The sequence below is a fragment of the Excalfactoria chinensis genome, chromosome 32 (genome assembly GCF_039878825.1).
Source record: "Excalfactoria chinensis isolate bCotChi1 chromosome 32, bCotChi1.hap2, whole genome shotgun sequence".
Lineage (NCBI taxonomy): Eukaryota > Metazoa > Chordata > Aves > Galliformes > Phasianidae > Excalfactoria > Excalfactoria chinensis.
In genome coordinates, this window is record NC_092856.1 from 887,501 (window position 1) to 906,237 (window position 18,737).

The 18,737-nt window shown below is 59.5% G+C and overlaps 2 protein-coding genes across 4 annotated transcripts; both read left to right on the plus strand.

Annotated features, from left to right (window-relative positions):
* Nucleotides 1-19: 19 nt before the first annotated feature.
* Nucleotides 20-10,433, plus strand: CLK2 (CDC like kinase 2). 3 transcript variants are annotated; one of them, XM_072358801.1, is made up of 13 exons: nucleotides 20-225; nucleotides 1,533-1,696; nucleotides 2,517-2,751; nucleotides 4,444-4,540; nucleotides 4,985-5,051; nucleotides 6,553-6,669; nucleotides 7,078-7,244; nucleotides 7,664-7,758; nucleotides 8,110-8,239; nucleotides 8,498-8,580; nucleotides 8,818-8,897; nucleotides 9,108-9,198; nucleotides 9,664-10,433. In XM_072358801.1, the coding sequence occupies exons 2-13, from the start codon at nucleotides 1,533-1,535 to the stop codon at nucleotides 9,847-9,849; spliced, it is 1,512 nt and encodes a 503-aa protein (XP_072214902.1). In that variant the 5' UTR covers nucleotides 20-225; the 3' UTR covers nucleotides 9,850-10,433. The 3 variants fall into 3 exon arrangements, with proteins under 3 accessions (XP_072214902.1, XP_072214903.1, XP_072214905.1); XM_072358802.1 differs by having other exon boundaries at nucleotides 4,447-4,540; XM_072358804.1 differs by lacking the exons at nucleotides 20-225; nucleotides 1,533-1,696; nucleotides 4,444-4,540 and having other exon boundaries at nucleotides 2,710-2,751.
* On the plus strand, nucleotides 284-18,533 carry SCAMP3 (secretory carrier membrane protein 3). Its single transcript, XM_072358616.1, has 10 exons — nucleotides 284-287; nucleotides 11,266-11,356; nucleotides 11,612-11,689; nucleotides 11,798-11,911; nucleotides 11,996-12,116; nucleotides 12,210-12,338; nucleotides 14,510-14,669; nucleotides 15,941-16,042; nucleotides 16,903-17,020; nucleotides 18,384-18,533. The coding sequence occupies exons 2-10, from the start codon at nucleotides 11,309-11,311 to the stop codon at nucleotides 18,531-18,533; spliced, it is 1,020 nt and encodes a 339-aa protein (XP_072214717.1). The 5' UTR covers nucleotides 284-287; nucleotides 11,266-11,308.
* Nucleotides 18,534-18,737: the final 204 nt, after the last annotated feature.

Sequence of the window (18,737 nt, forward strand, 5' to 3'; positions counted from 1 at the left end):
CCGCGTGACGTCACGGGGACGTGCGTGCGTCGTGCGTGGTGCGTGCGTGCGCGGCGCCGCGGCCTGCTGGGACCCGGATCGACGGCGGCGGGGTTCGGGCGCGGCGGCCGGCGGGACGAACGGCGGAGCCTGAGGAGCCGGAGCGGGGCCCGGGATCCCCGGGGGCCCACGGCCGCCATCACGGACTTCCTGTGGGACAAGCGGACCGGGCTGGCTGCGAGGACGGTGCGGATCGGGGCGCGGCGGGGCGGGGTTGGGCCGAGGCCGCTTCTTCCGTGCGGGGCGGCGGGGATCCCCGGGCCGCGCTGCGTTCCGCCTGGCGGAGGCTCCGCGTTGAGGGACCGGCAGCCCGGCGCTTCCGGGGCGGGCCCGGCTCGGCCGAGCAGGCCGCGGCGCCGCGTTCTTCTCCCTTCGGGCCCGGTTCAGCCCGGCCCGGCCTTCCCTTCGTGTCCGAGTCCCGGAACGTCCGCTCCCAGCGCTCCGTAACGCCGCGGGGCCGCGTCCGGTGCTGGGCCCCGCCCGACGGCTCAGCGCTGCCGTCCCCAAACCGGTTCCGGAGCTGCGGAACGCCCCGGTGTGGCGGCTGGGCCGGGCGCAGGGCTGCCTTTAATGAAGGGCTACGGGCGGAACGGCGCTTCGCTGCGGGGATGGCGATGGGCTCCGCGGGTCGGGAAGCGATAAAACGCGTTGGGACGTCGGAACGGGGGGGGGGGGCACTTCCCGGGGGGTTCCCGTTGCTTTTGGCCCCGATGCCCCCCCTGCAGTGCTGCCATCTGAGCTGTGCGAGGCTTCCTGAGCGCCTCTGTGCACCCAAAGGGTGTTTGTGCCCCTCGGATCCCATTGGGGTCTTTGTGTAGGTGGTTTCTTGGCAGAGGAGCAGAGCTGTTTGTTTAGCAGCTGAGGGGGCTGCAGTGCTGCTGGAGGGACTTTGGGACGAGCATTGGTGGCATCCCGAGCTGCCTTTTGTCTTCCTTTGGTGCTGCTGTGCTGCCTGATGGGAGCACTGCAAACCTGATTGCTTCTGCATCTGTGAACGTTCAAGCCCTTGGGTAGGAGATGCAGGGAGTAACACAAAGCTGGCAGTCCCAGCGCTGTGCACCCAAAGGAAGTTAATGCCCCTCAGGTTCCCATTGGTGCTTGGAGGGAGGAGTGCAGGTGGTTGTTTGGGGGAGCAGAGCTGTTTGTTTAGTTGCAGTGCTGCTTGTAGGGACTTTAGGACAAGCATTGGTGGCATCCTGAGCTGCTTTTTGTCTTCCTTTGGTGCTTCTATGTTGCCTGATGGAAGCACTGCAAACCTGATTGCTTCTGCAGCTGTGAATGTTCAAGCCCATGGATGCAAAGGGTGACATAGAGTTGACAGTCCTGACCCACGCGGACAACACAACGCTGGCAGTCCCAGTGGGCGCTCAGCTCCTCACATGCAAAGCTCTGGGGTCTCCTGGCTGTTTTAACCCATCCTGCCCTTCCAACTCTTTGCTCTGCTGCTTTTCCCCTTGCACACCCCCGATCCTAAGGCCGTGTTGTCTCTGCAGATGCCTCACTCCAGAAGGTTCCGCTCTTCGGAGCGCAGCAGCCGGGGCAGCTTCCATGAACGTTACAGGAGCCGCAAACACAAGAGGCGGCGGTCGAGGTCCAGCAGCAGTGAAAGAGACCGAAGGCACCGCAGGGAGGGCAGCTACCACGTCCGCTCCAGGAGGTGGGTGGATATAGGGGCAGCCCTGCAGGGATCCCCTGTTTGGGTTGGGGGTGGCTCAGCCCCCTTTGGGGAGCCATCTGTCCTGTGGGGTTGTTGCAGTCAAACAATGATGGGTGAGTTTTGACTCTCCTGATGTGTGTAGAGTTGCCGACTACTGGACCAGGCTGCCCAGAGAACACATGGGGTGCCATAGGAAGCCATAGGACACCATAAGGACCTGTGGGGTGCCATAGGAAGCCATAGGGCACCCTAAGGACCTGTGGGGTGCCATAGGAACCCATAGGGCACCCTAAGGACCTGTGGGGTGCCATAGGAACCCATAGGGCACCATAAGGATCTGTGGGGTGCCATAGGAACCCATAGGGTGCCATTTGGACCCCATGGGGTGCCATAGGAACCCATAGGGCACCATAAGGACCTGTGGGGTGCCATAGGAACCTGAGCATGGAGAAGGCTGTGGGGTGATCTCATTGCAGCCTTCCAGGACCTAAAGGGAGCCTCCAAACAGGAGGGGAATCAACTCTTGGAAAGGGGAGATAAGAGCAGGACTATGGGAGGTGGTTTGAAGTTGGAGGGCAGATTGAGGTTGGATTTAAGGGGGAAGTTCTTTGCTATGAGAGCAGGGAGCTGCTGGAACAGCTGCATGGAGAGGCTGTGGGTGCCCCTTCCATCCCTAGAGGTGTTCAAGGCCAGCTTGGCTGGGCCCCTGTGCTGGTGTTAAACAGGGGATCGAATCCTCACCATCCTCGAGTTCCCTTGAGTTCCTTCCCACCCCAACCTGTTCTTTGTATGAACCCCCCCCTCTTTGCTTCCCCTTCAGCTACGACGACCACTCAGCAGACAGGAGGGCCTACGACCGCCGTTACTGTGACAGCTACCGGCGCAACGATTACAGCCGTGAGCGAGGAGAGCCCTACTACGACCCCGACTACCGGCACTCCTACGACTACCGGCGCTCCCGGGACCGCGACAGCAGCTACCGGAGCTGCAAAAGCAGCCGGCGTAAGCACAGGCGGAGGCGGCGGCGCAGCCGGTCCTTTAGTCGTTCCTCATCGGTGAGTATCCGTGCCGTGTTGGGCCTCCCCCTGTAAACCTTTCTCTCGCAGGTGGAGAGTTTGGGGTAAGTAGAAAATAAAACTCTGCTTTCTAAAGTGGCTCTTGGATTCGGTTCGAGGAATTGGGTAGGTTTGGTGGAGGGTTCAGTCACCGTCCTGATGCGCCTTGGTTGCACTGTCAGCTCAAGTGCTGCCTCAGTGCAAGGGCAGGATGCCTGGCAGGGCTGGCACGGCCCCACGGGGTGATGCTGCAGTCCAACCCCGGCTCCTTTATCCCTTCAGAGCGCTGCTTTTGTTTGCTGCTGCTCATTAAGGGCTGTGAATCCCGGCCAAGCAGCCTTTGTGTGAGGTTTGTGCAGCAGATATTTGGCTGTTCCCGATCCCACAGAGCCCAGGCCGTGTGCAGCAGGTCCCTGTTGCTCCCTGACTCGGGCCCTGTGGCAGGAGCTCCATCTCTTAGGGCAGGCTCTTTTTGGGTAGGCCCAGTGCAGTGGGGATGGATGGCACACGAAGGGATGCAGCTCGTGATCTGCTCAGCTCGGGCAAAGGCAGCAGCAACCAGCTCAGGCTCTTCTCAGCAGCAGCCCTGGCTTTCTCTTCTTGTCTGTTCTGCTGTTCACCTCCCGCTTCTGTCAGAGCCCAGCTGTGTTCTCTGCTCTGTGCTGGAGCTCTCAGTGTTGTCTGGTCCATTCTCACCATGTGTTCAGGGCTGGGGGGTTATTATGGGCTGTATCCAGGTCCCCAGGCTGCTGCCTGGTTGCTCCCAAGTCTGGGGTTACTTAGCAGAGCTGGAAGCAGGAGTTCTGCTCTTCTCTGGTGTAAAACCTCTTACCTGCCTCATCCCAGGCTGTCCCTGTTCCCCTTTGGGCCTTTGCTTCTCTCTTGGAAGTCAGCCTTTCCAGGATCAGCTTCTTTAAGGGAGGAGGGCCTAGGAAGGAGCGCCACGTCTGCCCCAGGCAGTTCCTCTCCAACCATTCTGCTTTCAGATGGATCTTTGTACCAACAATTGCTTCCCAAAGTCTCTGAATCCATCTTTCTCTGAGCACCGGGGGGAGGTGGGGGGGTAAGAGGGGAGCAAAGTTGGGGAGGTTGGAAGGGGTTGGGAATGTCCGTGCAGGGCAGGACGTCCCACCTCCTGCCTCCTTTCCGACATGGGGCTGTTCTGATGCCCCCCCTGTGCTCACTGAGCAGCAGAGCCACGCGTGGCCACTCTTGTCACCATTGATCCCAATGGCAACGTTGTTCCTCTCTGAGCCCCTAGAAGAGTGAGAGCAGCCCCTCTGCTGGCCCCCATTTGCTCTCACGCTGGTTCGGGGTGGGGCTGTTTGTAGGTTTTTCTTTCTTTTTTTTTTTCTTCTTATTTTCTTTTATATATTTATTTATTTATTTTTTGCTACGCCGAAAAGCAAAAACTGTTTTTTTTTGTTTTGTTTTCTTTGATTTTTCTTTTCTTTTTCTTTTCTTTTCTTTTATTTTTTTTTTCTTTTCTGAGCTTAGTGTGTTGTTATCTTGACATGTTCCCTTGCAATATCCCTATCGTTATATATTCCTCTGTGCCGTATGAATTGGCTGGGAATCTCCTCCTGCAACCCCTCCTCAATGTGAATTTCCAAACCACCCAATGCTGCTGCTGCGCTGGTGTGAAAATCTGATTGAATGGTGAATGATGAATTCCCTGTCTGCCTGGGCCAGCAGAGGAGTCGACAGAGCAGCAGAAGGGCCAAGAGTGTGGAGGACGACGACGAGGGGCATCTGATCTATCGCGTCGGCGACTGGCTACAAGAAAGATGTACAGCCAAATCGTAACATAATTTAGCTCTCTAGTTAAGCTCCCATCGCAGTCGCAGATCTGTCTTTTCTCTTTTTTTTTTCTGTTCCATTTTTTGATTTTTCCGCTGTTTTTTTTATTCAAGAGAAAAAAACCCTTCTCCTTTTTATTTATTTATTTATTTTTTTCCTTCTCCCCTTTTGGTTTTTTTTTGTTTTGGGTTTTGTTTTTTGTTTTGGTTAAAGCTCTGTTTATATTTTGTATTGTTACTTGAAGAGCCAGGGAATGTAGGGCAGCTGCCTCGTGCAGCCGGTGTCAGCCTTCCGCTGCTCCGGAAGCTCTCAAGCTGTGTGCAGGTTAGGTTTTGCAATGCATTCTCCTCTGCCTCGTGTAACGTGCCTCATTCAGGTCTTGTTCTCTTTCTCTCTCACTCCCTTTTCTCTTCTTTTTTACCTCCCATCCCAGATGAGATTCTCAGCACTTTAGGGGAAGGAACATTCGGCAGAGTGGTGCAGTGCATGGATCACCGGAGGTAAGCATTGAGATGGGGGGGGTTGGAGAGGAGCTGGGGGTGGGAATGGGGCTGTGGGGTCCCAGCCTTTCTTATGGGTCACCCATTGCTGCAGGGGAGCCTTAGCTCTTCCTGGAGTGGGAAGGCACCTGTGGGGGGCCATAGGAACCCATAGGGCAGCATAAGGACCTGTGGGGTGCCAGTTGGGCTCCATGGGGTGCCATAGGAACCCATAGGGCACCATAAGGACCTGTAAGGTGTCATAGGAACCCATAGGGCACCATAAGGACCTGTAAGGTGTCATAGGAACCCATAGGGCACCATAAGGACCTGTGGGGTGCCATAGGAACCCATAGGGCACCATAAGGACCTGTGGGGTGCCATAGGAACCCATAGGGCACCATAAGGACCTGTGGGGTGCCATAGGAACCCATAGGGCACCATAAGGACTTGTGGGGTGCCATAGGAACCCATAGGGCACCATAAGGATCTGTGGGGTGCCATAGGAACCCATAGGACACCATAAGGACCTGTGGGGTGCCATAGGAACCCATAGGGTACCATAAGGATCTGTGGGGTGCCATAGGAACCCATAGTGCACCATAAGGACCTGTGGGGTGCCATAGGAACCCATAGGGCACCATAAGGACCTGTGGGGTGCCATAGGAACCCATAGGGCACCCTAAGGACCTGTGGGGTGCCATAGGAACCCATAGGGCACCATAAGGACTTGTGGGGTGCCATAGGAACCCATAGGGCACCATAAGGATCTGTGGGGTGCCATAGGAACCCATAGGGCACCATAAGGACCTGTGGGGTGCCATAGGAACCCATAGGGCACCATAAGGACCTGTGGGGTGCCATAGGAACCCATAGGGCACCATAAGGACCTGTAAGGTGTCATAGGAACCCATAGGGCACCATAAGGACCTGTGGGGTGCCATAGGAACCCATAGGGCACCATAAGGACCTGTGGGGTGCCATAGGAACCCATAGGGCACCATAAGGACCTGTGGGGTGCCATAGGAACCCATAGGGCACCATAAGGACCTGTGGGGTGCCAGTTGGGCTCCATGGGGTGCCATAGGAACCCATAGGGCACCATAAGGGCCTGTGGGGTGCCATTTGGACCCCATGGGTTGCCATAGGAACCCATAGGGCGCCATAAGGACCTGTGGGGTGCCAGTTGGGCTCCATGGGGTGCCATAGGAACCCATAGGGCACCATAAGGACCTGTGGGGTGCCATAGGAACCCATAGGGCACCATAAGGACCTTTCTCATGGGTCACCCATTGCTGCAGGGGAGCCTCAGCTCTTCCTGGAGAGGGGAGGAGCTCTGCTTTGTTCCTCAGCCCTTGAGGAACTGCTTCCTTCTGGCTTGAGGAGGGCAGGAAGCTGCACTATGTGTGTCTTCATAGGATTCTATGACTCACAAGAGGAGGCTGGCTTCAGAAAGCCCTCATAGGGAGCACTGAGCCATCTCAGCAGTGCTTACATGGAGTCTCTTCCCGTTTCTCACCAGGGGTGGTGCACGTGTTGCTCTTAAAATCATTAAAAACGTGGAGAAATACAAAGAAGCCGCCCGGCTGGAGATCAACGTGCTGGAGAAAATCAATGAGAAGGATCCCGAGAACAAGAAGTGAGTGAACTCAGAGCAGTGCAGGAGGGAAGGCAACAACTCAGAGCAGTGCAGGAGGGAAGGCATTGAACTCAGAGCAGTGCAGGAGGGAAGGCATTGAACTCAGAGCAGTGCAGGAGGGAAGGCATTGAACTCAGAGCAGTGCAGGAGGGAAGGCATTGAACTCAGAGCAGTGCAGGAGGGAAGGCATTGAACTCAGAGCAGTGCAGGAGGGAAGGCATCGACTCAGCCCAGCTGCAGGGTGGTGGGTGAGAGGTGTCAGGTCCTCTTGTAGCTCAGTTTCTGCTTCTTGGTGGCGAGTTGGGTTGAGTTCTGTGGGGTAGAAACCCAGCAAGGAAAAGGAAAGCTGCACTGCAGAGCTGAGTGCTGTGCATGGATCCTCTCTGCATCAGAGCCTTTTCTCCCCAGTCTCTGTGTCAGGATGTTTGACTGGTTTGACTACCACGGCCACATGTGCATCTCCTTTGAACTGCTGGGCCTCAGCACTTTTGATTTCCTGAAGGACAACAATTATCTGCCTTACCCCATCCACCAAGTGCGGCACATGGCCTTCCAGGTGTGCCAGGCTGTGAAGTGTAAGTGCTCACTGCTCTTCTCTCTGTTGGTTCTCAGCTGTGCTGCAGAGCCACGCAGCTCCCATCCTCAGCCCCAGTTTGTGGGTCCAGGGCAGTGCACAGTTCTGGCTGTGATGCTGCTTTGCCAGCTGTGAGACTGAGCCTTCCTGCCCCTCCGGTGGTGGATGTGTGCTTGGAATGAACCCTGTTCCTTATGCTGATGTTTTTGCTGGCTGTGAGTGAGGGCTGTGTGCATTTTGCTGATCAATACCATCAATCTTTGTGCTTCTCTTGAAGCATTTTGGCCCGGATGACCCTGATTGTTCACACCCAGCCCCAACCACCAGCCAAACCGGTGCCAGTTGGAGCAAAACAAACCCATGTTAGCAGCCGTGCTTTGCCTTCTGATCCTCAGCTCTGACTCTTGTTTGCTTCCTCAGTTCTGCATGACAACAAACTCACTCACACTGACCTCAAACCTGAGAACATCCTCTTTGTCAACTCTGACTATGAGCTCACCTATAACCTGGAAAAGGTAAGTCTGCCTTCAGAGCTCAGGGCTTGGCTCCTTGGTTTCCCTGCCCTTGGCATTGGGCTGGCTGAGCCCTTGGCATTGGGCTGGCTGAGCCCTTGGCATTGGGCTGGCTGAGCCCTTGGCATTGGGCTGGCTGAGCCCTTGGCATTGGGCTGGCTGAGCCCTTGGCATTGGGCTGGCTGAGCCCTTGGCATTGGGTTGGCTGAGCCCTTGGCATTGGGTTGGATGTGGCCCTGGGATGTGTGCTGGCTGATGGGAGGACCCAGTGGGGAAGGGTTGGCTGTGTAAGGAGGGAGCTCAGTCTTCATCTTGAAGCTCTTGAGTAACCCATCATTGTCCTCCCTCGCACAGAAGCGGGATGAGCGCAGTGTGAAGAGCACGGCCATCAGGGTGGTGGATTTCGGCAGTGCCACGTTTGATCACGAGCATCACAGCACAATTGTGTCTACTAGGCACTACCGGGCCCCTGAGGTCATCCTGGGTGGGTACTGCATGGTCTGAGCGTTGCCTGTTGGGTTAAGAAGCATTGGCTTCCCATAGCGTTCAGTAGTTCACCCTGGGAGATGGGAGTTGCTCCACTTGTGTGCTCTGCAGGCCTATTTTTGAGGTGGGGGACAGGCAGCAAGTGAAATGGGAACTGGTTTTCTGATGTCTTGTTTGCTCTAGAAATGGGGGTGGGGAAGGGTTGGAATGTTGGGTCATGGCTGCATCTCTTCTTTACAAACCATTGCTCTTTTAGAGCTTGGCTGGAGCCAACCCTGCGACGTCTGGAGCATCGGCTGCATCATCTTTGAGTATTATGTGGGTTTCACCCTGTTCCAGGTGAGAACTGTGTGCTGTTTGCCTTCCTCACAAGTGGGGAAAGAGGACGTTGGCTGCTTCCCAGCGCAGCCTGCAGCCTCTGGGACCGATGGAGTTCCCCTCCACGGCTGCAGTGTTGTAGAGATGACCCAAGTGCTTTGGCCAGCCAAGGGCTGCTGAGCTGGGGATCCTCCAGGGCTGGAGGCACAATGACTGGAATACGTTCCATTCTTTTCCCTTCACGTTTATCTCCTCCAGACACACGACAACCGGGAGCACCTGGCCATGATGGAGAGGATCTTGGGGCCAATTCCTTCTCGGATGATCCGGAAGACCAGGTGAGTAATTCCTGCTGTGCTCTGAGGGCTTCCTGGCTGTTTCCTGTATCTTAGTGCATTCCTTCAAGGCATCCATCTTTGCAGCTGCCTGTTGAGTCAGCTGCCTGTGTGCTGCTGCAGTGTCCTGAGTCACCTGGGCAGCACTGCTTTGCCAGGGTTGGGTGCTTTGAGTGGCACCTACAACTCGTTCCCACCTCTCCTTGTTGACAGGAAGCAGAAGTATTTCTACCACGGCCGTTTGGATTGGGATGAGAACACCTCTGCTGGCCGCTACGTTAGGGACAACTGCAAGCCGCTGCGGGTAAGGTGGGGGTGGGTAGGAGCACCCTGTTGCTTCATCCTTTTCTCATTGCAGAGCTTTACAGTGCCCAGCCCCAGTGCTGAAGATGGTTCCTGTGGGCAAGGTTAGGCCACTGAAAGGCTCAGCCCAGCGTCCTGCTGAAGGAGCCTTGGCTGTCCCACACATAGAACTAGGAAGACTGCAGCAGCCTGAGCTTTAACCTCAAGTGGATGAGGAGGAGGAGGAGGAGGGCAAGGAGACTTCAGGAAGTGCCTGGGAAGGAAAGGAAGGGGGGCGTGGGGGGGAAGGGTGCAACTGGAGAGGTCCATGCTTTTCAGGTGGCCTGGATGTGGAGCTTAGGATAGAGGAAGGTCTGAGCAGACCAGCTTAGCTTTCAGCCCCTCAGAGCGCACTGTGAGCACACATGGAGCAGCATCCTTGCCCAGCATCCTCGCCCTCACCTCCCCCTCCTCTTCCTCCCTCCAGCGTTACCTGACCTCTGAGGCTGAAGACCACCACCGCCTTTTCGACCTCATCGAGAGCATGCTGGAATACGAGCCTTCCAAGCGTATCAGCCTGGCCGAAGCCCTCAAACACCCGTTCTTTGACGTGCTGGAAGTGATGGAGCCGAGCACAAAGATGTGGGACTCTAGCAGAGACATCAGCCGGTGACGCCACAGGTGCCATCCTGCCTTCAGATTTTAGCCCCCGTGGAGGCCTGTGCGATTTCTATTCAGACATTTTGGTGCTTTTCTTTCCCCCCTCCCCCCCCCTTTTTTTTTTTTTGTTTGTTTCTCTTTTGGGGTTTTAATTTTGATACATTCGAATCCTCCCCGGACATCTTTGTAAAGCTGTTAATATGTGAGATATTGTAAATAACCCATATTCTATAGCAGCCTCTCAGCACTGCAGGCCCCACCTCCTGCTGCCAACGTTGCCAGGGGGGCGAAGGAAGTGGGGGGGGGTCTGCATGTCCATATTGTACATACCTTTGTTATGTGTTGCTTTGTCTCCTGCTCAACCCTGCGCCCCTCAGTGTACAGAACCCAGGACTTGCAGCTCTCTGTAGCTTCTCTGTCTCCGTGTAAGTTATGAAACTGGTGGGACTGCATGGGAATTATTATTATTATTATATATATATATATATTATTTTTTTGGGGGGGGGATCGCTGTCATATCCCGTCCTCACACCAGAGTTTTATAAGGATTTTGTACAGTCTTTGTGGGAAAATAAATATGAAGTGAAGAAACCCTCATCAGGGCTGTGCAGGGCTCTATTGGGGCACAGAGAATCCAGTATTGCTGTGCTGCTGCATCACCTGGCTGTCATCACATAGAGGGTTAAAAGGCAGCCCCGGCTCTGGGTGAGGTTGTGGAGGGAGGCAGCGGGGTGAAGGCAGCTCCTTTGTCATGCATTGTATGATCTTAAAGAGCTCATGGGGGGAGTTGTCACAGCTCTCAGGGCCTGCTGTGTGTACCCAACCCCTGCCTGAGTCCCATTGGGTGTCATATAGAGCAGCCCTAGAGCCGGGCCTGCAGCCCTAGAGCCGGGCCTGCAGCCCTAGAGCCGGGCCTGCAGCCCTAGAGCCGGGCCTGCAGCCCTAGAGCCGGGCCTGCAGCCCTAGAGCCGGGCCTGCAGCCCTAGAGCCGGGCCCGCAGCCTTACCTGCATGAAGCAGAGCACAAAGTGCAGCATCCACCTCCAGACCGCACAGCTGTTAATTGCGTTGCCACTCAGCCCGGCCCTTGCTGTGAAGGCCTGGCGTCCCATAGCGGGCTCTGGGCGGCTCGTGTTGCCGGTGGGCCTCGCTGGCGGCCCGCTTTTGCCGTGCAGGCCCCGGCGCGCCGTTGCCATGGAGACGGCGTTGCCATGGGGACGCGCTCCCAGCGTGCCGCGCGCTGAGGAAACGGCAGCGAGACCGGAAGTGAGAGGAGGTGGGTGCGCACCGCCACGTGACTCTGTGCACGTGATCGCGTCACGTGGTCTCAGCTTTCGGCCCGGCGCACGCGCAGAGCTACCCTGCGGTGCGGCCGTCGGGAGGCGGGTGACGTCATGGGGGGCGGCGGCCAATCAGCGGCGAGGGGCGGGGCGGCGCGGCGGACTCGGCGGCGGTTCCGCTCCCGGTGCGGCCATGGCCCAACATGGCGGCCCCGCGGTGCTCCCGGATAACCCGTTCCAGGTGCGCGGCCTGCACTGCCCCGCGGCTCCGGGCCCGGTGTGACTCCCGTTACGGTTCCCGTTACGGTTCCCGTTACGGTTCCCGTTACGGTTCCCGTTACGGTTCCCGTTACGGTTCCCGTTACGGTTCCCGTTACGGTTCCCGTTACGGTTCCCGTTACGGTTCCCGTTACGGTTCCCGTTACGGTTCCCGTTACGGTTCCCGTTACGGTTCCCGTTACGGTTCCCGTTACGGTTCCCGTTACGTCTCTTGCAGGACCCCGCCGTGGTGCAGCACCGGCCCGGTCCCGACAGCGCGGCGCTGGATGCTTATAACCCCTTTGAGAACAACGCGGTGAGGAACCAACGTGGGATGGACCCGTTGTGGTTCCGCTTCCCGGTGCGGTCCGGTCCGTCCGGTGCTCCCGGGCCTCTCACCGTTCCCTTCTCGCTCCCTCCGCAGCCGCCGCCGCCGTACCGCGTTCAGCCCGAGGCCGCCCCGCCGCATGGAACCGTTCAGCCGCCGAGGAGAACGAGCCCCACCGAGCCGCGGAACTACGGCTCCTACGGGACGCAGGTTCGGTACCGGGAGGGTGAGAAACGACCGGAGGGGGGGCGGGGGGGGGAAGGATGGAAACCGAGCCCCGTTCCGTTCCCGTAGGCTTCGACTGCGGCTGCTACGGCCGAGCTGCTGAAACGGCAGGAGGAGCTGAACCGGAAAGCGGAGGAATTGGACCGGAGGGAACGGGAGCTGCAGAACGCGGCCATGGGGGGCAGCGCCGGTAAGTGCCGGTGTGGTCCCGGTGCGGTCCCGGTGTGGTCCGTTCCCTCTTTGTATCCCATCCCCCCCCCCGTTAAACGGCCGTTCGCCGCAGGCAGAGCCAACAACTGGCCGCCGCTACCGGCCTTCTGCCCGGTGAAGCCTTGTTTCTATCACGACATCCCGGTAGAAATCCCCGCTGATTTCCAAAGGACCGTCACCGCCATGTACTACCTGTGGATGGGTCAGTGCGGGGCGAGGGGCGAGGGGGGGCTGGGGGGGGGTTGGGGGAGAGGATGGGGGGGGGCTTGGGGAGGTTTGAGGGGACTGGGGGGGTGGGGGGGGGGGTCTGGGGGGGGTGTGGGGGGGTTGGAGGGGTCTGGAGGGGTGGGGGGGGGTTGGAGGGGTCTGGGGGGGTGGGGGGGGGGTCTGGGGGGGTTGGAGGGGTCTGGGGGGGTGGGGGGGTCTGGGGGGGTGGGGGGGGGTCTGGGGGGGGTTGGGGGGGTCTGGGGGGGTGGGGGGGGGGTCTGGGGGGGGTTGGAGGGGTCTGGGGGGGTGGGGGGGTCTGGGGGGGTGGGGGGGGTTGGAGGGGTCTGGGGGGGTGGGGGGGGGGTCTGGGGGGGTGGGGGGGGTTGGAGGGGTCTGGGGGGTGGGGGGGGGGTCTGGGGGGGGTTGGAGGGGTCTGGGGGGGTGGGGGGGGGGTCTGGGGGGGGTTGGAGGGGTCTGGGGGGGTGGGGGGGGGGTCTGGGGGGGGTTGGAGGGGTCTGGGGGGGTGGGGGGGGGGTCTGGGGGGGGTTGGAGGGGTCTGGGGGGGTGGGGGGGGTCTGGGGGGGTGGGGGGGGGTCTGGGGGGGTGGGGGGGGTTGGAGGGGGTTGGGGGGGGTTTGGGGGGGTCTGAGGGGGTGGGAGGTTTGGGAGGGGCTTGGGGAGGGTTGGGGGGGGTTTGGGGGGAGTTTGGGGGTTTTGGGAGGGGTTTGGGAAGGTTTTGAGGGGGTTTTGGGGGAGGGTTGGGGGGGTTGTTGAGGTTTGGGGGGGCTTGGGGAGGTTGGGGGGGTTTAGGGGGGTTGGTGGGGGGCTTGGGGGAGGTTTGGGGGGGGGTTTAGGGGGGGCTTGGAGAGGGTTGGGGTGTTATTGAGGGTTATGGGGGGGTTTGGGGGAGGTTTGTGAGGGGTTTAGGAGGGCTGAGGGGGTGCTTGGGGAGGTTGGGGGGGTTTGGGGGTGGGGGCTTGGGGAGGTTGGGGGGGTTTGGGGGGAGGTTGGGGGGGGGTTTGGGGGGAGGTTGGGGGGGTTTGGGAGGGGTCTGGGGATGTTTGGGGGGTGTTTGGGAAGGTTTTGAGGGGGGTTTGGGGATGGTTGGGGGCTTTGGAGGGGGCTGGGAGAGATTTGGGGGGGGGGTGTGGAGGTTTGGAGGGGGTTGGGGGGGGGATGAGGAGGCTTGGGGGAGTCTGGGGGGGGGTTGGGAAGGTTTTGAGGGGGTTTTGGGGGGGCTACGGGAGGGTTGGGGGGCTTGGGGGAGGTTTGTGAGGGGCTTGGGGAGGTTGGGGGGGGTTTAGGGGGGTTGGTGGGGGGCTGGGGGGAGGTTGTGGAGGTTTGGGGGGGTGGGAGGTTGGGGGAAGGTTGGGAGATTTGGAGGGGGTTGGGGGGGGGATGAGGAGGCTTGGGGGGGGTTTGGGGGGGTTTTGGGGGGTCTAGGGAGGGGGTTGGGGAGGTTGGGAGGGTTGAGGGGGTGCTTGGGGAGGGTTGGGGGGGCTGGGGGAGGGTTGGGGGGGAGTTTTGGGGGGAGGTTGGGGGGGTTGTTGAGGTTTGGGGGGAGGTTGGGGAAGGTTGTGAGGGGCTGGGGAGGTTTGGGGATGGTCGGGGGGTTGGGGGAGGTTGGGGGAGTTGAGGGGGTGGTTGGGGGGGGCTTGGAAAGTTTTGGGGGGGTCTGGGGGGATGTTTGGGGATGGTCGGGGGGTTTGGGGGGGGTTTGGGGGGGGTGGGCGGTTTGGGGGGGGTTGGGGGGAAGTTGGGGGAGGGTTGTGGAGGTTTTTTGGGGGTTTTGGGGGAAGGTTTGGGGGGGTTTGGGGATGGTCGGGGGGGCTTTGAGGGAGGGTTGGGGGGAGTTTGGGGAGGTCTTGGGGGGAGGTTATGGGGGGGTGGGAGCTATGGGGGGGGTGTTGGGGCTGGGAGGTTCATGGGGGCTTGGGGAGGTTGGGGTGGGAGGTTATGGGGGGTTGGGGGGACATCCTGGTGGGGTTGGGGGGGGCTGGGAGAGGTTTGGGAAGGTTTTGGGGGGTTTTGGGGAGGTTTCGGGGGGATTTTGGGGGGTTTTGGGGGGTTTTGAGGAGGTTTTGGGGGGTTTTGGGGGTTTTGGGGTGTTTTGGACCCCCTGTGAGCCCCTCTTTGGGTCACCCAACCCAGCCGGTCTCTCTCCCAGCCAGCACCGTTTCCCTGCTGCTGAACTTCCTCTCCTCGCTGGCCTGGTTCTGTGTGGATCCCGGTTCCGGTTCTGGTTTCGGTCTCTCCATCCTTTGGGTTCTGCTCTACACCCCTTGTTCCTTCGTCTGCTGGTACCGGCCCATGTACAGAGCCTTCAGGTGAGGGGGGGGACATCATTGTAGCCTAAAGGGAGCCTCCAAATAGGGGGGGGGGGGCAACTCTTGATAAGGGGAGATAAGAGCAGGATGGGGGGGGGGGTTTTCGAGTTGGGGAGTGGGTTTAAGGGGGCAGTTCTTTGCTATGGGAGTAGCTGTAGAGAAGGGCTGGGGGGGCCCCATCCATCCATGGGGGGGGGGGTTCAAGGTCAGCTTGGATGGGGCTGCTGTTCAATGGGGGGGGGGTCCTGAGGGTCCTCCTGTTCAATGGGAGGGGGGTCCCGGGGGTCCTCCTCTTCAATGGGGGGGGCTCCTCCTGTTCAATGGGGGGGTTCTGTTCAATGGGGGGGGTTCTCCTGTTCAATTAGGGGGGTCCCAGGGGTCCTCCTGTTCAATGGGGGGGGGGTCCTCCTGTTCAATGATAGGGGGTCCGGGGGGTTCTCCTGTTCAATGGGGGGGGTCCCGGGGGTCCTCCTGTTCAATGAAGGTGGGTCCCGGGGGTCATCCTGTTCAATGGGGGGGGGGTCCTGGGGGTCCTCCTGTTCAATGGGGGGGGTCTTCCTGTTCAATGATGGGGGGTCCGGGGGGTCCTCCTGTTCAATGGGGGGGGGTCCTGGGGGTCCTCCTCTTCAATGGGGGGGGGTCTTCCTGTTCAATGGGGGGGCTCCTGGGGGTCCTCCTGTTCAATGGGGGGGGTCCTCCTGTTCAGTGGGGGGGGTTCTCCTGTTCAGTGGGGGGGGTCTTCCTGTTCAATGGGGGGTGGGTCCTTGTTCAATGGAGGGGGGTCCCGGGGGTCCTCCTGTTCAATGGAGGGGGGTCCTCCTGTTCAATGGGGGGGCTCCCGGGGGTCCTCCTCTTCAATGGGGGGGGGTCTTCCTGTTCAATGGGGGGGGTCCCGGGGGTCCTCCTGTTCGATGGGGGGGATCCTGCTCTTCAATGGGGGGGGTCCTCCTGTTCAGTGGGGGGGGTCCCAGGGGTCTTCCTGTTCAATGGGGGGGCTCCTGGGGGTCCTCCTGTTCAATGGAGGGGGGTCCTCCTGTTCAATGGGGGGGCTCCTGGGGGTCCTCCTCTTCAATGGGGGGGTCTTCCTGTTCAATGGGGGTGGCTCCTGGGGGTCCTCCTGTTCAATGGGGGGGGGGTGTCTTCCTGTTCAATGGGGGGGTCCCGGGGGGTCCTGCTCCTCTCCTGCAGGGCTGTGTGCTGTCCTTGCTGTGCGGATGGTTTGAGCTGTGCCTGATGTTGTCTCTCTCTCTTTCTCTTCTTTCCCCCCCCAGGAGTGACAGCTCATTCAACTTCTTTGTCTTCTTCTTCATCTTCTTTGCCCAGAATGTGATGTACGTCCTGCAGGCCATCGGGATCCCAAACTGGGGCTTCAGGTATGGGCTGTGCTGAGAGTGGGGTTATGGGGTGGGGGGGGTCCTAAAGTGGGGGTTCAGTGTGATCTGGGGCTGGAAAATAGGGGTTTATGGGGTTGGGGGGGGGGGAATCCCATAGTGGGGGTTCAGTATGATCTGTATTGAGCCTGGGGTTATGGGGTGGGGGTCCCAAAATGGGGGTTCAGTATGGTCTGTGCTGAGCATGGGGTTATGGGGTGGGGGGGAATCCCAAAGTGGGGGTTCAGAATGATCTGGGGCTGGAAAATAGGGGTTTATGGGGTTGAGGGGGGGAATCCCATAGTGGGGGTTCAGTATGATCTGTGATGAGAATGGGGTTATGGGGTGGGGGGGGGATCCCAAAGTGGGGGTTCAGGATCTGGGGCTGGAAAAGAGGGGTTGGGGGGGGGGTTCCCATACTAGGGGTTCAGTGTGATCTGTGCTGAGTTTGGGGATGGAAAATAAGGGTATGGAAAAGAGGGGTTTGGAAAGGGGGGGATCCCAAAGTGGGGGTTCAGTATGATCTGTATTGAGCCTGGGGTTATGGGGTGGGGGGTGGGGGTCCCAAAGTGGGGGTTCAGTGTGATCTGGGGCTGGAAAATAGGGGTTGTTGGGGTTGGGGGGGGGAATCCCATAGTGGGGGTTCAGTGTGATCTGTGCTGAGTTTGGGGCTGGAAAATAGGGGTTTAGAAAGGGGGGGGACCCCAAAGTGGGGGTTCAGGTATGGTCTGTGCTGAGACTGGAAGAGAAGGGTTGGGGGGGGGTCCCATAGTGGGGGTTCAGTAGGATCTGGGGCTGGAAAATAGGGGTTGTTGGGGGTCTGGTCCCGCAGCCTCCACGTCTCCTTTGGGTTCCTTTGGCAGCGGTTGGGTTGTGAGCCTGGTGGCGCTGCATAAGAACAAAGCGGTGGCCGTGATGATGATCCTGGTGGCGCTGCTCTTCACTGCACAGGCTGCGCTGGGGATCGTCATGCTGAAAAGGGTGAGCACTGGGGGGGGGCTTTATATTGAGCCCAATGGGGGGGGCTTGGGTTGGGTTGGGTTGGGCAGGGGAGAGCTCTATATTGAGCCCAAAGGGGTGTTGGGTTGGGGGGAGGGGGCTCTAAATTGAGCCCAATGGGGGGGTTGGGGTTGGGTTGGGGGAGGAGAGCTCTGTATTGAGCTCAAAGGGGGGTTTTGGGTTTGGGGGGGGGCTCTAAATTGAGCCCAATGGGGGGGTTGGGGTTGGGTTTTGGGTTGGGTTGGGGGGGGGAGAGCTCTATATTGAGCCCAATGGGGGTGTTGGGTTGGGGGGGAGGCTCTAAATTGAGCCCAATGGGGGGGTTGGGTTGGGTTGGGGTTGGAGAGCTCTATATTGAACCCAAAGGGGGGTTTTGGGTTTGGGGGGGGGCTCTATATTGAGCCCAATGGGGGGGTTGGGGTTGGATTTTGGGTTGGGTTGGGAGGGGGAGAGCTCTATATTGAACCCAAAGGGGTGTTGGGTTGGGGGGCTCTAAATTGAGCCCAATAGGGGTGTTGGGTTGGGTTGGGGGGGGGAGAGCTCTATATTGAGCCCAGAGGGGGGCTTAGGTTGGGGGGCTCTAAATTGAGCCCAAAGGGGGGGGGGGGGGGGGGTTGGGCTGGGGGGGGGGCGCTCTATATTGAACCCAAAGGGGGGGTTTTGGGTTTGGGGGGGGGGCTCTAAATTGAGCCCAATGGGGGGGGGGGGTTGGGTTGGGTTTTGGGTTGGGTTGGGGGGGGGAGAGCTCTATATTGAACCCAAAGGGGTGTTGGGTTGGGAAGGGGGGGCTCTATATTGAGCCCAAAGGGGGGTGTTGGGTTGGGTTGGGGGGGGGAGAGCTCTATATTGAGCCCAAAGGGGGGTGTTGGGTTGGGGGGGCTCTAAATTGAGCCCAAAGGGGGGTAGGGGGTTGGGTTGGGGTTGGGTTGGGGGGGGAGGGAGAGCTCTATATTGAGCCCAAAGGGGGGGTTTGGGTTTGGGGGGGGGCTCTAAATTGAGCCCAATGGGGGGATGGGGTTGGGTTGGGTTGGGGTTGGTTCAATGCTGGCACTCAGGCTGTTGGGTTAAATGGGGGGGGTTGGGTTAAGTAGGGGGGTGGGTTAAATAGGGGGGGGGGGGAGTTAAATGGGAGGGGATGTTAAATGAGGGGTGGGTTGGGTTGAATAGGGGAGGGGGTGGGTTAAATAGGGGGGGTTAATTGGGGGGGGGTGGCTTAAATGGGAGGGGTAATTGGGGGTGGTTGGGTTAAGTAGGGGGGCTTGTTAAATGGGGGGTGGGTTAAATGGGGGGGGGAGGGTTAAATGGAGGGGGGGGGGGTGTTAAATAGGCCCCTGTTCTGCTCCAGATCCACTCCTTGTACCGTCGGACCGGCGCCAGCTTCCAAAAGGCTCAGGAGGAATTTGCTGCCGGGGTCTTTTCCAATCAGGCTGTAGAACGGCTGCAGCCAACGCTGCAGGGCTGCAGCCAGCGCCTGCCGAGCCCAGCTGGCCCATAGCTGGGAGCCCCATAGCTGGGAGCCCCCATAGCTGGGAGCGCCCCTATAGCTGGGAGCCCCCATAGCTGGGAGCCCCCATAGCTGGGAGCCCCCATAGCTGGGAGCCCCCATAGCTGTGCCCCCCCCCCCCCCATCATCCCTGCATCAGCTGCTGGATGCTGCCACGTCCCACATTGGGAGCATTGGGATGATCTGATGCTCTCT

Bases quoted from the DNA above. Each gene is read 5' to 3' on its own strand.
- CLK2 (XM_072358801.1), top strand. From the start codon at position 1,533: ATGCCTCACTCCAGAAGGTTCCGCTCTTCGGAGCGCAGCAGCCGGGGC. The intron at 1,697-2,516 runs GTGGGTGGATAT...CTTCCCCTTCAG, and splicing joins TACCACGTCCGCTCCAGGAG to CTACGACGACCACTCAGCAG. The intron at 2,752-4,443 runs GTGAGTATCCGT...TGCCTGGGCCAG, and splicing joins CCTTTAGTCGTTCCTCATCG to CAGAGGAGTCGACAGAGCAG.
- SCAMP3 (XM_072358616.1), top strand. From the start codon at position 11,309: ATGGCCCAACATGGCGGCCCCGCGGTGCTCCCGGATAACCCGTTCCAG. The intron at 11,912-11,995 runs GTTCGGTACCGG...CCGTTCCCGTAG, and splicing joins ACGGCTCCTACGGGACGCAG to GCTTCGACTGCGGCTGCTAC. The intron at 12,339-14,509 runs GTCAGTGCGGGG...TCTCTCTCCCAG, and splicing joins CATGTACTACCTGTGGATGG to CCAGCACCGTTTCCCTGCTG.